The 18,403-nt window shown below is 31.7% G+C and overlaps 1 protein-coding gene across 1 annotated transcript; it reads right to left on the reverse strand.

The window, feature by feature from the left end:
* Window positions 1–17,484: 17,484 nt before the first annotated feature.
* Window positions 17,485–17,937, reverse strand: LOC145095949 (uncharacterized). The gene has a single exon (XM_079033754.1). The coding sequence runs from the start codon at window positions 17,935–17,937 to the stop codon at window positions 17,485–17,487; it is 453 nt and encodes a 150-aa protein (XP_078889880.1).
* Window positions 17,938–18,403: the final 466 nt, after the last annotated feature.

The following is an 18,403-nucleotide window of genomic DNA, read 5'->3' on the forward strand; positions in this document are numbered from 1 at the left end:
TAAACTCCCTTTTGATCTTGATTTTGTGTTGTTTTCAAGGTGTAAACTAAGTGATTTAGTCATATAACAAGCTAGGGTAAGGTACATACAATGTAGAAGCTTGTAAAGGTGTTTAAAGTACAAGAACACTAGTGTGTGTTCTTGGTGTTCTTGGTGAAATAAAGAACACTTGAAGATCTATGAAAATGAAAGGATTTCATGGATGAAATCATGAGTGAATCAAGAAGAAGTGATATAACACATAGATGAAGTGATTTACTTACAATCTTCAAAGATTTGGAAGCGAAAGTCTCAAGATCTTTGAGAGAGAATTCCGAGTTCTTGGGTTTGAAGAGTGAAAAGTGATTAAAATGACTAAGGAATATATATATATATATATATATATAATAAGGGGTTTATAGCCACCTTGAGTTTACGGCTGTAAACTCCAAGGTTTTGGCCGTAAACTCCTCTTTTGAGGGCTTAGGGATTTTTTGACACATTACCAGTTCAACTGACACCCCCATTCACCTATTCCTTTGATGTACTTAAGATTAAAACACCCAAATGGACTCCAAAAGTGCTAAGAGTTAGCATAACTAAGTTTGACTTCGATTGAATGTAGGGTTTATACAAGGTAGAAATTTCGGGTTGTCACAAGTTTATGCTAGAAACTAGATTGAGGACATGAGGAACCATATCTAACAGCTATATATTTTTCGTGAAAACTACTTTTAGGTTCATAAAAATGGTTTTTGTATTTGTTCGAAGAAATATGTCTACTACATTTGGTATAATCATGTTTTTCAATTTGCATTATTTGTCCTATGAATTATGGCTACAACATATCGTTTGAAAAATATGATCCACAAACTGCTTGATGGTAAACTGGTATTGCCTTGAATCTGGTCTCAACCTTTTGTATGCAAGAAACTAAGTTGGTTTTTTATAAACAAGAGGTTAAATCAGTTTTGACTAGCAAGAAACTAATCAACAATAGAGTAAATCACACGAATGGTCCCTATGGTTTAGGGTAATTTGCACGTTTGGTCCCTAACTTATTTTTTTTAACTCGGAATGTCTCTATTGTTTGTTTTTGTTACGCGTTCGGTCCTTGTATTACCTAAAAAGAGTATTTTGTCGTTGATTTTTTAATTTAATTAAATAAATATGGCCCTAACATCACCTCATCATCTTACATTATCTATCCCACCATTTTTTCCTAATTTAAATGATAGTCTAGTTAGGTAACACAGGGACGACGCACCTAACAAGAAAAACAGTAGGGATCAAGCATTTAACAAAAACAAACAGTAAAAATCTTCCGAGTTAAAAAAATAAGTTAGGGACCAAACGCAAAAATTATCCGAAACCATAGGGACCATTCATGTAATTTACTCTCAACAATATTATTATGTTTTTTGAACCCCGCAAGCCATGTCTTCTTGTTTTCCAGTTTTGTTGGTCATAAGTTAGTCTTTTTCTCATAATCCAGTGTTCCTTCTTTCGGATCAACATAGTTGTGAGTTCGAATCTTCAATGCATAGTTTTTATGTCACTTTTTTTGCTCACACAAACCTATAAAATATTCTATGTAACTGCTATATATGCTATCTACTTAAAACACTTATAGATTGTTAAACAAGTCTTAAAATCTGGTATTAACGTAGATTTTGTTACTTATAGATAACCAATTTTACATAAAAACAAATATTACAAGTTATTATCAATAAATCTTTAATAGTTTTTGAGACTGGCATTGTCTACCTAAATTGCTAATTAAATAAACTCCTACTTATATATTATCCAAATATTACAATCTCTAAAACATAAAGTAAATCCGTTGTCCCATTTGACACATTAAGGAGGCATGCGCAAGGAAAGCAACCTTTCATCGAGTCATAGGACCTCTCAACTTGGTACTACTCAAAATTGGAGCAGCCTCCCTTTTTTATGTTATGGGGTCGGGTACACTTATTCATCATTATATTTTCATATAGTAAATTATAAGAGTTATTAATAGTAACTTTACATTTTTTTAATTATGTTATTTGTATTATTTTTGTAGTTGTTTTAATCAGATTACTAAATAATAGTTATATCAGGTGAGATGTCTAACACATAATATAAGAAATTGTTCTTTTTGTCGTACATGGCTAGACATAATCGATTAGGAGAAATGGGCAAGATCATGTTTCCCTGTGGTGTTGGAAATTTTAGTATAAATATTTATATTTTTACTAACTTTGGGCACATATAAATATATGCATATCTTGTATATATTATTAACTCTAAGTGGGTTTGTGTTCTTCTCCGTGAGATCTTCGAAACAATATATCATATGTCCAAAATGGAGCATATGTGAATGAGATATCGATACCAGATTGAATAAAGCAGATATGAGGTGATTGGCAAAATGAAAATGGTATAGTAAACTTGGAATTTCATTGATTAACGTTTGGGAAAGGGAAATTGTTTAGTATACCTTGTCCTCATTCTATGGCAGTATAAAAGGAATTGAGACATTAACATTGTAGTACATAGGTATCATCATACTTCACAATGGAAACATCTCGATCAAAATATATATAGAGGTTGTGTTTCATGTTCCAGTTCCAGGTAAATACAAAGAACCGAACAAAGTCATGGTTGTATTACCACCATTGATGGACAAACGAAAAGATAGATAACCACGAAACCATAACTGTATTTAATCCTAAGGTGAAGGTCTGATTATGAAAAAAATACAGTCGTTACCAAAGCATCGGTCACACAAGCACAATTTGTCATGCTTAGTTTCTCGCAGATTCAACAAAAGGTGAATCTTTGAGTAGCAGCAAGTGAAGTGTCAAAAGTAACGTTAAATCTAAGAGTAGATTTAATGTCAAAAGTAGTCAACAATATGATACTGTCTATATAAGAATCTTGTAGTGATGTTCGTATGAAATTAGAGTATTATATAAGTTGTTGTTTGGTCTGATAAACTACTTTTTTCTACGTCGTGATAAGGAAATTGTTTAAAACATACCCAAGAAAAAACCACAACTCAAATTTTAGGGTAATATGCAACATCTATCTAGGGGCACTCTTAATCTACCATAAAGCAACACACTCCTATTGAGTAGGCTATAACAATTCATTGGGTGAACGCTTCATAAAACAATATATAAATGTTAAGGTTATGTTATTTTCTCATAACAACTTATAGATTATAAGTTGAACTAAGGTACATACATTTGTCACATCAAGAATACGTTCACAATCAGCAACATGTAAACTATACTACTATTGGCAACTACCCGAGAAATAACACCCAATACAGGGGAACCAACTATACTACTATTGGCTAATGTCTAAATGATATAAATCTACAAAATTAACATGTCAAAAACTAACCAACATAATAAAGTTACAATACTAGTTTCTTAAAAAAATATATTATGAAACATAGTGAACATACCTTAAATGCATAGACAAATCCCTGCACAGTATATGTAGGTCTACTACCGACTCTTAGCTCAATTGGGTTCAAATGCCACTCAATCTTATCAAAGATAGGACGTAATTGTTTGTAAGTGAAATCACATAGTAGTCTACCCCATGAATACATGTGTCAACATTACACTTAATAATGATATGTATTATTTGATATAATATAAATAATTGTATACTTGCTAAAATCATCTAACTTAGTGACGAATTCAAGAAGTTCATTAGTAAGTGGTTGTCGAGGGTACTATCCACAAAATCACTGCTCTAGAATATACACCATGGAGACTTTCTAATCGTTTAGATCATCTAGATGATGAAGTAAGTCATTTAATACATGCACAAGGACAACCAATCTCACCAAATGTAAAGGCGACACAAATGGAAATACACGTTGTCTGAACTGGGAAAAAGAAGAACTATGGGGAAATAGTCCCCGAACCACAAGCTGCTAAAAAGGCAAAATGCATTGTTTTCGAAACAAATCCAATAGTCATGTACCAGAAATAAAAGCTCTTATAGGTCAACTGGAGGTAAAGTAGTGAATTACTTGCACATAAAATGGTCAAAAAGTAAAGGCTGACATTCCATACCCATCAACATGTGAACATAATCACCGGAACATGATGTCGTAAATACCACTGCACAAACTGGTTTGGGTTGTAACCGGGACATGATTTCCCACCCAAGTTCAGGCCTGGAGGTTGTAGTAAGAACCGATTCGTATGTTCTGTTATGCTTCAATCAAAAGGATCATTAATTAGCCATTTGTATGTATGTCCTGGAGGACATTCTGGAATATCATAATCTATATCAACACATTCAAGATAGCAATTCCGTATCAACATTTCAAATAAAATATTGTGGATTCACATTCCATTATTGTTCTTTGTATTCAGAACAAGATATACACATTCTGGATTCCTTTTGGACAAGTCAAAATTAGGATATTTTTAAGGTTTGTTGATCTAGCATATATATATATATATATATATATATATATATATATATATATATATATATATATATAACCAAATGTAATCATATAATTGTCCTTAAACCAAAAAAAAACACAAAAAAACAAATAATACCTATATAAGTGTATAAATTATCTAGGTTTTAACATATAATCTAAAATAAATACATCACTATAATGATTTCGAAACTTACATATAAAATGATATTATGCATTGCTAGAAGAAGACATTTCTAGTTGAATTTGATAGTTACTGACTTTGAAATGGAGTCCAAAACGTAGTCTGATATGAGTTAGTTCAAAATGAACTCTAGAATGGTATTGATAAGGGGACCACAATACTAGGCCGGATCTTATATCCATTTTCGATTTCGACATACGGGTCTGAAATGACCCATTCCAGACTTTGTGGTCGTTTTGCAAAAACATAAAATATATGGTTATTATTTTTAAAGTTACATCAAAAAGTGGTTAGATTATTCATGTTCCCTAAATTTAAATATAACTTGAAAGGTTTCCCCTCGTTGCAGGGATCGGAAGGTGCGACTTTTTCGTGAAAATATAGTACATTCGTCCATTTACAAATGCACAATAATTAAATATGTTGTATTGCAAGATAAACAGTAAGTGTAACAACAGTAACCACCATTTATTAAACAAATTAATAGAAGTAATAGAGAGGGTATGAATAATGACTTCAACTATTCTAGCATTGTAATAACCAACTACCTTTCTTAAACAGATACCGACTTCCATATCACTAAATTAATAAAACTATTTGATAAGGATTAACAAATTAGGGATGAAGGAATGGAACACGAATGAGACACAATAACAATAGAGGAAGGAATGTATTGACAACCAAATGCAAAAAAAAAAAAAAAAAAAAGAACATAACCAGGGAAAACGTCCCTCACACACACACACACAAGAGTGTGGAGCCAGCACAATCATGCACACAAAATAACAGAATGACCACTAAGAAAATCCTCCTGTTCTATTTATTCTTACATTCTCACTCCTCCAACTAATCAGCCACTTTTCTCACTTGACCCTTTTACCCTTTTGGAATATACTTTCCAGATCCTTGGTTTATTAACATCGTGGCTACCCAAGTATGAATTTGCATCACTATCTTATTATTATTATTTGTTTTGCTTTTTTGGAAAAAAGAAGATTCACTGATTCTGCCACCTGTAGATAGAGAAAGAGAGAGTAAGGTAAATGCAAATATAGCAATGTACTTCAACTTATTTTTGTATTATTTCCATTCAATTATATTAGAAAATTTTACTTTCAATTTCAGAATATCTACAAATTATGGCATTATGATTTCAATTTTTAACTTATTAGGGCATCGTACTTTGAAAAATTGATTTGGGAATAAAAAAAAACACAAATGTCTTTCACTAACTTGTTGAACCTCTTCAGCCACAACTTTGGTTGGAAATAATATATCAGGAAAATTGTGAAAAACTTATATTTTTTTTGTTTTAGAAAAATAATTTAAAACTTTCTAACATATTATCATGTTCCTCTAATCAAAACAACATAGATGAGACCAATAGAGAATATATTCACAAACTATCAAACAGTTGATATGGGTTCTGCTTCTGGAATTCCAGGATATAGGCGTAAACTAAAAAAGAACTCACAATCATGATTCCTCCAAAGAAGAAACCAACTGTACCCTCATTTATTTCAACTGTAAAAATTGAATTTTATTAATATAATAACAGTGTGTAGGGGCAATATCGTCCTAAAACTGTAAAAACTTGATTTTATTAAAATAAAAAGTGTGTAGGGGCAATATGGTCCTAAAAATGCAAAAAATATACTTTTTCAATATTCCTTATGCAAAAATATCAAACCCATTACCCACAATAAACCAAAATAAAAAAGATTAAAAATAAAAAAGTAAGACATAGATGTATAAATGTTAGGGCTTGCTGATTTCAAACTGTCACATAATTCTTTTGGCCTTTATTTGCAGATTTCTTTGTATCAAAGTCTACATACCATACCTAAATCCATAGACAAAAAATCAACTAACAAAATTAGAAATTTAGATGTCAATATGAACTTTCACGTTCACACATGCATATCAATTTGTTTGATGTTAAGTATAGATAAAAGAAATCACAAGATTATATCTTTATGAGGAATAGAATAATCAATATTGGACAAATACTATGTTCAAACCTGGTGATAGATAATCAGAACAAAGTTCTTCTCGTTAAAGACTGAACCCAACGAAATCATCAGGCGAGAAAATTTAACGGAGTCTAACCTATAGTCGTGAACCTTCTGAAAATGAAGAATATCCTGCAACCGAAACACGATAAATGAAATTGAATGATAAAAAAGATGAGAAAAACCTACTTACCTGATTCCTGATGTTATAAGAATACTCACTGAATATGGATGTTAATTAAAATTCTTTATCAACTTCAACTCAATCATGGAATTCAGGCATTCTTAGTTCTCTGCAACAATAACAAATTAAACAACATTGGTCTAATTTAAACCTAATATAATAGATTGACCAAAAGCGATTAATAATAACAACCTATGAGTTGAATTTATATTAAAATCCACATCTACAAGTCAAATAATATATTAGAAACTGATATTGGAAATTAAAAAAAGGAAAATTAGGTTAAACAAACATCTAGGTTTCGATAGTACTTTTTGCCTCTTTACTACCTCCGATTTTGATTGGGTTGCGGACAGCCTCCTTCTTAAGACCAAAAATGTATTTACTCTTTTAGTTGTAAAATAATAATAATAATAAATTGGTGGATATAAGTCATGCATACCACAGTTGCATCTGCCATTCCTAATTGCAATAATTCATCTTGGGTAGGTTTATTTAAATTGGATGATGCAATTCGTTTAATTTCACTTTTCAAATTGTTAGGATCTGATCTGTATTCTCTTAATTTCATCATAAGAACAACTTTTACATTTGGTGGTAGGCTTCTTGCGTCTGTGTCCATTTTTCTTATCCGAATTTATATTTTATTATTATAAAAAGAAATAAAATGTGTTATAGGATTAATAAAGGAATGGAATCATGGATTGACATGATACTAGAGACTCGGCTTCATCTATTCCGGCTTTTGTTTCATAAATTTTCTGCTTCTTGAGCTCTGCAATGAATAACAAACATAAAATGATTATGTAGAAAGGAAAAAGATTTAGGTTGTGTTTGTTGCATGGGTATGTAAGCATCATGTACAAAGATACATAATTACAACATTACCAAGAAAATTTGATGATATTTGATACATTCGTAGTTTTTCTTCTCAATATCCATATTCTTTCTTCTCAGCATCCAGATAAGAATCACGGAAAATGATCTTCATGATATTGAAAAAGAAAAGTTAAAAGAATAAAATATAATTCATGCTGGCATTATATCGAGCACTTGGTGGACATAAAATGCAAACCAGCTTTCTTAGACTCCAAACGTTATATAAGCCACAAAAGTAAAAACAAATGTAAAAGAATAGTTGAAGTCATAAATAAAAGTTGTTATATAGTATCGAAACCAAAGAAGAAGGCCAAAAAAAGTTCTTTCAAAGTCTTCAAGTATTCTTTTGCAAACCACTATGGAAGTGATTCCCAAATCTCCAAAAAAACATCACTACTGAACCTACAAGCTGTTATGAAACTCCATTAATGGCAGTAAATTATCTAGAACATCAAATCAAAGTAATGAAACCTATTTAAAATTTGATATTTCTATGATGAAAGAGATAAGATCGAAGCAAATGTCGCTTACATATTTTGGCTCATCTTTTTTTTTTTTTGCTTAACAGGGAAGGTAGAGAGGAGTGATATTAGAACCCGTTTCTCACAAAATTCGGCTTCGACGTGACTGTCATGAGGGGTTGACCAAAAAATAGAATCGAGAAGAAAGCAAGAAACCCTAAGTTTCTTCATTTGAAATACAACTAGGTCTGTCAATATCAGCCATAAGCTTAGGGTTCTTAGAAACCTGCGATGTTAAGAGACTTTTTGTTGGCGATTGTAAGGCACACTGGTTTCTACCGACAACCGTGGTTAACGGTGAAAGCGGACCGAAGCGCCGGTGGCAGAGAAGGAGACGGAGACATTTATTGAAATAGGAAGGATCGATTGAAGTAGCAGACTGAAGTAGACTGAAGAACTAGAGAAATTGCTGGCAGTTGTGGAGAAAGCTTTGCGGTGGGAAATAACACTTATCCTAATCTGATTGGATTACACGGGCGGTGAAGTTCCGATAGAAGTAATACGTATGCATCTCCAATTTTAAAAATGCCTAAAAGGACCCCTAAAAAAGAAGGAAATAAACAAACGACATTTAGCAAACATACATAATCATAAGGACCTATCTTGCCAAACCCTTAGCCACTTCGGTAAAACTCTCATTGGATACGAAAAGGGCAAAGCAAGCGAAAACGAAACACGTGGGAAAAAAGGAAGAAAAGTATATATAAAGTGTCAAAAACCACTCAAATATATTCCACCCAAAATATATTGAATTCAAATAAAACACAAAAACCAAAGGACTATTTGTGAAAAATAAAATTATCTGTTTCAAGTGGTTCCCGAATTTCAACAGCCGCGCAAAATAGCATAGAAAGTAGGTGCGCAAAATAACAGAACGACACTATTCCTAAACACATATTACAGACTACGTTGTCATCATTTGTTGGTGAATATTAGAAAAAATATCGGTAAACAAGAGAGAACGAAGATTTTGTTTTGGAAGGCTGCAAAAAGCATACCAATAGTCTGATTTTAAAGAAAGTTTGGGTAGGCTACGCCGTGCACTAAATGTAGACTATCGTACATGGCTAGACATAATCGATTAGGAGAAATGGGCTAGATCATGTTTCCCTGTGGTGTTAGAAATTTTAGTCTAAATATTTATATTTTTACTAACTTTGGGAACATATAAATATATGCATATCTTGTATAAATTATTAACTCTAAGTGGGTTTGTGTTCTTCTCCGTGAGATCTTCGAAACGATATATCATATGTCCAAAATCGAGCATATGTGAATGAGATATCGATACCAGATTGAATAAAGCATATATGAGGTGACTGGCAAAATCAAAAATGGTATAGTAAACTTGGAATTTCATTGATTCACGTTTGGGAAATGGAAATTGTTTAGTATACCTTGTTCTCATTCTATGGCAGTATAAAAGGAATTGAGACATTAACATTGTAGTACATAGGTATCATCATACTTCACAATGGAAACATCTCGATCAAAATATATATAACCAGGGAAAACGTCCCTCTCACACACACACACAAGAGTGTGGAGCCAGCACAATCATGCACACAAAATAACAGAATGACCACTAAGAAAATCCTCCTGTTCTATTTATTCTTACATTCTCACTCCTCCAACTAATCAGCCACTTTTCTCACTTGACCCTTTTACCCTTCTGGAATATACTTTCCAGATCCTTGGTTTATTAACATCGTGGCTACCCAAGTATTAATTTACATCACTATCTTATTATTATTATTTGTTTTGCTTTTTTTGGAAAAAAGAAGATTCACTGATTCTGCCACCTGTAGATAGAGAAAGAGAGAGTAAGGTAAATGCAAATATAGCAATGTACTTCAACTTATTTTTGTATTATTTCCATTCAATTATATTAGAAAATTATACATTCTGTTTTAGAATATCTACCAAATTATGGCATTATGATTTCAATTTTTAACTTATTAGGGCATCATACTTTGAAAAAATTGATTTGGGAATAAAAAAAAACACAAATGTCTTTCACTAACTTGTTGAACCTCTTCAGCCACAACTTTTGTTGGAAATAATATATCAGGAAAATTGTGAAAAACTTATATTTTTTTCGTTTTAGAAAAATAATTTAAAACTTTCTAACATATTATCATGTTCCTCTAATCAAAACAACATAGATGAGACCAATAGAGAATATATTCACAAACTATCAAACAGTTGATATGAGTTCTGCTTCTGGAATTCCAGGATATAGGTGTAAACAAAAAAAAGAACTCACAATCGTGATTCCTCCAAAGAAGAAACCAACTGTACCCTCATTTATTTCAACTGTAAAAATTGATTTTTATTAATATAATAACAGTGTATAGGGGCAATATCGTCCTAAAACTGTAAAAACTTGATTTTATTAAAATAAAAAGTGTGTAGGGGCAATATGGCCCTAAAAATTCAAAAATTTTACTTTTTTAATATTCCTTATGCAAAAATATCAAACCCATTACCCACAATAAACCAAAATAAAAAAGATTAAAAATAAAAATGTAAGACATAGATGTGTAAATGTTAGGGCTTGCTGATTTCAAACTGTCACATAATTCTTTTGGCCTTTATTTGCAGATTTCTTTGTATCAAAGTCTACATACCATACCTAAATCCACAGACAAAAAATCAACTAACAAAATTAGAAATTTAGATGTCAATATGAACTTTCACGTTGCCACATGCATATCAATTTGTTTGATGTTAAGTATAGATAAAAGAAATCACAAGATTATATCTTTATGAGGAATAGCATAATCAATATTGCACAAATACTATGGTCAAACCTGGTGATAGATAATCAGAACAAAGTTCTTCTCGTTACAGACCGAACCCAATGAAATCATCAGGCGAGAAAATTTAACGGAGTCTAACCTATAGTCGTGAACCTTCTGAAAATGAAGAATATCCTGCAACCGAAACACGATAAATGAAATTGAATGATAAAAAAGATGAGAAAAACCTACTTACCTGATTCCTGATGTTATAAGAATACTCACTGAATATGGATGTTAATTAAAATTCTTTGTCAACTTCAACTCAATCATGGAATTCGGGCATTCTTATTTCTCTGCAACAGTAACAAATTAAACAACATTGGTCTAATTTAAACCTAATATAATAGATTGACCAAAAGCGATTAATAATAACAACCTATGAGTTGAATTTATATTAAAATCCACTTCTACAAGTCAAATAATATATTAGAAACTGATATTGGAAATTAAAAGAAGGAAAATTAGGTTAAACAAACATCTAGGTTTCGATAGTACTTTCTACCTCTATACTACCTCCGATTTTGATTGGGTTGCGGACAGCCTCCTTCTTGAGACCAAAAATGTATTTACTCTTTTAGTTGTAAAAAAATAATAATAATAAATTGGTGGATATAAGTCATACATACCACAGTTGCATCTGCCATTCCTAATTGCAATAATTGATCTTGGGTAGGTTTATTTAAATTGGATGATGCAATTCATTTAATTTCACTTTTCAAATTGTTAGGATCTGATCTGTATTCTCTTAATTTCATCATAAGAACAACTTTTACATTTGGTGGTAGGCTTCTTGCGTCTTTGTCCATTTTTCTTATCCGAATTTATATTTTATTATTATAAAAAGAAATAAAATGTGTTATAACATTAATAAAGGAATGGAATCAAGGATTGACATGTTACCAGAGACTCGGCATCATCTATTCCGGCTTTTGGTTCATAAATTTTCTACTTCTTGAGCTCTGAAATGAATAACAAACATAAAATGATTATGTAGAAAGGAAAAAGATTTAGGTTGTGTTTGTTGCATGGGTATGTAAGCATCATGTACAAAGATACATAATTACAACATTACCAAGAAAATTTGATGATATTTGATACATTCGTAGTTTTTCTTCTCAATATCCATATTCTTTCTTCTCAGCATCTAGATAAGAATCACGGAAAATGATCTTCATGATATTGAAAAAGAAAAGTTAAAAGAATAAAATATAATTCATGCTGGCATTATATCGAGCACTTGGTGGACATAAAATGCAAACCAGCTTTCTTAGACTCCAAACGTTATATAAGCCACAAAAGTAAAAACAAATGTAAAAGAATAGTTGAAGTCATAAATAAAAGTTGTTATATAGTATCGAAACCAAAGAAGAAGGTCAAAAAAAGTTCTTTCAAAGTCTTCAAGTATTCTTTTGCAAACCACTATGGAAGTGATTCCCAAATCTCCAAAAAAACATCACTACTGAACCTGCAAGCTGTTACGAAACTCCATTATTGGCAGTAAATTATCTAGAACATCAAATCAAAGTAATGAAACCTATTTAAAGTTTGATATTTCTATGATGAAAGAGATAAGATCGAAGCAAATTTCGCTTACATATTTTGGCTCGTCTTTTTTTTTTTTTTGCTTAACAGGGAAGGTAGAGAGGAGTGATATTAGAACCCGTTTCTCACAAAATTCGGCTTCGACGTGACTGTCATGAGGGGTTGACCAAAAAATAGAATCGAGAAGAAAGCAAGAAACCCTAAGTTTCTTCATTTGAAATCCAACTAGGTCTGTCAATATCAGCCATAAGCTTAGGGTTCTTAGAAACCTGCGATGTTAAGAGACTTTTTGTTGGCGATTGTAAGGCACACTGGTTTCTACCGACAACCGTGGTTAACGGAGAAAGCGGACCGGAGCGCCGGTAGCGGAGAAGGAGGCGGAGATATTTTTTAAAATAGGAAGGACCGATTGAAGTAGTAGACTGAAGTAGACTGAAGAACCAGAGAGATTGCTGGCGGTTGTGGAGAAAGCTAAGCGGTGGGAAATAACAGTTATCCTAATCTGATTGGATTACACGGGCGGTGAAGTTCCGATAGAAGTAATACGTATGCATCTCCAATTTTAAAAATGCCTAAAAGGACCCCTAAAAAAGAAGGAAATAAACAAACGACATTTAGCAAACATACATAATCATAAGGGCCTATCTTGCCAAACCCTTAGCCACTTTGGTAAAACTCTCATTGGATACAAAAAGGGCAAAGCAAGCGAAAACGAAACGCGTGGGAAAAAAAGGAAGAAAAGTATATATACAAAAACCACTCAAAATATATTCCACCCAAAATATATTGAATTCAAATAAAATACAAAAACCAAAGGACTATTTGTGAAAAATAAAATTATCTATTTCAAATGGTTCCCGAATTTCAACAGCCGCGCAAAATAGCATAGAAAGCAGGTGCGCAAAATAACAGAACGACACTATTCCTAAGAATAGTCCAACTTTAATATATATATATATATATATATATATATATATATATATATATATATATATATATATATATATATATATATATATATATATATATATATAAAAGCTAGTTTTTTCAACTATAATAAAATATGATATTTGAGTGATAAATTTAAATAGTTTTTCATTTATTGTCTAGAACTATTAGGTTTTTAACAACAAAAAGTAGGTGATGAAAAGTTTATAAAATAAGTTATTAAGAAAAAGATTTGATGAAATAGTAGGTTTTAGATACCAATTTTATATGAAGTTAATTATGTAACGTTTAACTAATTATATAATTACAACACAATTATATAATTACAACAAAAAAATCCTTTTATGCAAATAAAATTCATTTGTTGATTATTAAAATTTGAATTTGTTTTATAATATACATATATCACACTTCATTTGTTCAATACAATCAATATTTATTTTTGGTTTTAGAAAACTATATTTCTCGCTATTAATCATAATTATAAACTCATTTATAAATAACTCGTTATAAGTTTTTTATAAAGTTTTTATAAAGGTGTTACTATATGAATCATTCCTAACTCACATAGTCAAACATGAAAGGATACACAAAGACTCAAACACTTACACATGAAGATAGAACAAAAAATTAGGGGTATGTATAAAATATATACGACATTTTATAATGAAAAGATCGTGAATTTCAAATATATTAAGATTATGCACAAATAAGCGAAAAGCTTAAAAAATACTTTGGTTTTAAATCATGTTAAATAATTAAATTCAGATACAAGTCTTTATCTATATAAAATTTAAATTAAGAAGACTTTTGTAATTTTTCAAAAACACAACATTTCAAGGCCATAAGATTTGTCTAATTTGACGATATTTTCAAAAAACGGCCTTTGGTAAGCAATCGTTTTCTTCTGACGTGTCATTTGATTAAGAGAGGTGCTTGGGTGGGCTACGACTATGGTTTCTAATGATGGGTTTTTTGGGTTATTCATATGTCCTTCGATTTATTGTGCATATTGTAACCGGTTAGAATGTTGAGATGTCCGCTAATCAATCTAGGATATTAGTTGATATTCGTTTTTTTATTGAAACATGCTTTCAGGTGTTAATACTGAAGAGGTCTATATATTGCTATCTCTCATATTTTCTATACAAATTATGTTATCCTTATTGAAGATGAAAATGACTTGAATATTGCGACCATTATTAGATTGTTACATTGTTTTAACTTGCCTTTTGGTCTCAAGAGAAATTTGCATAAAAGTAAACTTTTGGGCATTTGGGTTCATATTGTGGAGGTAGAGGATGTGGTGAAGAACATAGGGTGTGACACTATGAAGACTCCTTTTACCTATCTCGGTTTAGAAGTAGGTGGAAATATGTCTAGACTTGACTCTTGGCCTGTAGTATTGGTTAAAGCGTTGTCTAAATTTTCAAACTAGAAAATTAAGACATTGTCAGTTGGAGGTAGGTTGAATGTTTTAAATTTAGTCCTATGAGCTTTACTAGCTTTCTTTAAGTCTCTTTACAAAGCTTATATAGGTATTTTGAAGAAATTAGAAGACCATTGCAATAACGTTTTTGTGGGGGCTGATTTGGATGAAAGAAAATTGACATGGATAAGCTAGAATAAAGTGTCAGTTAGAGGTAGGTTGAATCTTTTAAATTTAGTCCTATTAGCTTTACTGACTTTCTTTAAGTCTCTTTACAAATCTCATATAGGTATTTTGAAGAAATTAGAAGACCATCGTAATAACATTTTTGTGGGGGCTGATTTGGATGAAAGAAAATTGACATGGATAAGCTAGAATAAAGTGTTGGATCATAGGAAAGTTGGTGGTTTTGGGTAAGTAGTCTTTTTTCTATGAATAAAGTTCTTTTTAAATGGGTATGGCCTTTTTTCTCTACTCATAATGGTTTTTGCATTCAAATTATTATGGGAATTTATGGTCCTAAAGGTCTTATTGGATGTTCTTACCATCTACCAGGAACTCTTTTTGGTTGGACATATTGAAATCTTTGGAGAATTTTGGTTCCAATGGTATTAATCTTTTACATTTGTGTAAAAGGAAGGTCGGTGATGGTGGGTTGATTTCTTTTTGGGGTGACATTTGGTTTGAAAATATGACTCTTAAAAAAATTCTAGAGTTTATGCCCTAGACCTCAATGAACAGGCTATGGTCAAAACGAAGTTAGGACAACTCGGTTTACTAAGTTCATTTAGGATATCTAAAGGGGGTGATTTTTCGGTTGCTTCAACTCACTTTTTTATTAATGATCACTTGCTTCTGGCTTTGATGCGTATAAAGGTCAAATTTTTATTGTGGCGATTAAGTTTGGATAGGCTCCCAACTAAAAGTTAATCTTGCTAGGAAGAAATTGGATATTGCCTCTCTTTTATGTTTGCTTTATGATGTGATGCTGTAAATGAATTCACATTTGTTTTTTATCTTCCGCTATAAATAATAATTTTACTTTTCAAGTTCATATATGGTAGAATTTGGTTGCCTAGGCTTTGACCTGTATATTTATTGATTGGTGTGGTTTTATCGGTTTACGTGTTCACTCATAAATCAAGAGATATCTAAAATCAGTTTTCTATAATTTGTGTTGGTTCATAGGAGGTTCAAGAACTATAGGTTTTTTTACATCTTCCTAACCGAGGGCGATAACTTTTTTGATAATATTGTTTCTTTGTGATTTCTTTGGTGTATTCTAGAGCTGGGAAAGTCATAAATTAGGTCGGGTTGCTTCAAAACCGAAAACTAGCTATTACTTGATGTTGTTTTTGTTTTTCTAACTTCTTCCTAACATTTTTGTTTAATGAAATATGTCTGATTTCTCCTATAAGACACACCCTTAATTTGTGGTGTTTTGGGTGGAGTAAGTTGTGAGATAATCTCATAACCCCTATGATAATCTTGGAACTCTTAGCTCAAGTACTCGCCACCTTTATCCGAATGAAGGATTTTCATTGTATTGTCGAGTTAATTCTAAACTTCACTTCAAAACAACTTAAACTTATCAAATGTTTCATGTTTATGTTTCATCAAATACATCTAACCAAAACAACTGAAGCTATCAGTGAAGGTGATGTTATATCTTTCACAATATCTAGACATTGTTTTGGAAGGACCACGCGCATGAGTGTGTATGATGCCAAATAAAACACTTAACCTTTTACTAGTGTCACACAAATGGACTTTGTTGTCTTGCAACATAAGCAAGACTCACATTTGTCAAATGAATCGGTGTCATTTGACCTTAAAAGTACACTCTTTTGGAGTTGGGATATGCACATCTTGTTTATATGTCCAAGGTGACAATCTCATAGATATGTTTTGTTCAAACCTTTTTTAGTCCTTTTGGAGTTAACCTAATAAAGGGACTTATTGTTTAAAGTTTCATCAAGGTTTAATTCATAAAGTCCATTTATTCTTCTAGCCTCAAAATAGAATATTCCATCCAAGAAGGAATGTATATTATCATCAATAAATTGAAAATTAAAATCATATTTTCTTAAATGGGAAACAAATACAATATTTCTAGTGATAGAAGTAATCAAACACAGATTGTTTAATGTCAAATACACACCAGATGGTAAACATAAATCAAAATTTCCTATTGCTTGCACTGCAACACGTGCTCTATTACAAACACACAACACTATTTTGTCTATCCTTAGTAGCCTACTCTTTTGAAACCCCTACAACGAATTACATATCTGAGTTCCACAACCAGTATCAAATACCCATGTGTTAGACAAAAAAAAGTTAAATATTCTCATTTCAATCATGAAAATGGATATACCTGAAGTGCCTTCTCCGACCTTCTTGTTCTTCAATTGACCAAGGTACCTAGGACAATTCCTTTTCTAATGATCGACAACACCACACTGAAAGCATGTGTCATATTTAGCAACTAGTTGCTTCTTCTTGGGTGGTGGGTTTTGGGGAGCTTTCTTCCCTTTTTCCTAGCCATCTTGTGGATTCCCTTTGGAGTTCTTGCCTTGTTTCTTTTTCGTAACTTGTCCCTCCAAAATCATGAGCACTTGGGGGGTTTTCCTTGGGATGTTTTTCTCTACATTTTTGAGCTTCCTGTGCAACTCAGAGATAGGCTTATCCAACCCATTCAAGTTGTAGGTCAAGATGAAAGTATCATAAGACTTGGCCAATGCGTTTAGAATTAAGTATGTGGCCAAGTCTAGTGGATATTGAGATCCTAATCTCTCTAATTGATCCATATAGCTTTTCATCTTGAGAACATGTGTGTTCACATTCCCAATTTCCTCCATTTTCATGCTATAAAGGGCTTGAACAATTTCAAACCTCTTAGTCCTAGCTTGTTGACCAAACATCTTCTTGAGATGTTCAATCGTTTCAAAGGCAATGAAGAGTTCCAAATCCCGCTGAAGACCAGGAATCATTGCGGCAAGCATAAGGCATGAACATCAAGTAAATTATGCACATGCTTAAGCCAAGCATCATCTACGACCTTTAGGACAGAAGGTGGTTCTTCTGGGACTTGTGATTCAAGGACATAGTATTTCTTTTCTTGTTTCAAAACGATTCTCAAATTTATGTGCCAATCCAAAAAGTTAAAGTGGTACAATTTTTCTTTTTCAAGTACAAATCAAATGTACACGGGGTGATGATGTGTTATTGTAGTTGGTGGAACCATCTACAAAAATTTAATGAAGTTTTATTAAGTATTTAATTCTTTAAAAATAATACTCTTTTGTTTTCAAAAACATTTTTTATTTAAAGTGTAGGATCCAAGTTACAAATTAAATAAATGCTTAGGTGACCTGTAATGCCTGCAGATTCGGACAAATCAATTTAGAGATAATAAATATTAAAAATGACTTTTTGATAGAAGATTATTTATAATAA

Source organism: Lactuca serriola, chromosome 3 (assembly GCF_051521515.1).
Source record: "Lactuca serriola cultivar US96UC23 chromosome 3, Lser_US96UC23_V15, whole genome shotgun sequence".
Taxonomy (NCBI): Eukaryota; Viridiplantae; Streptophyta; class Magnoliopsida; order Asterales; family Asteraceae; genus Lactuca; species Lactuca serriola.

Coding starts and splice junctions, on each gene's coding strand:
- LOC145095949 (XM_079033754.1), bottom strand. CDS start 17,937: ATGATTCCTGGTCTTCAGCGGGATTTGGAACTCTTCATTGCCTTTGAA.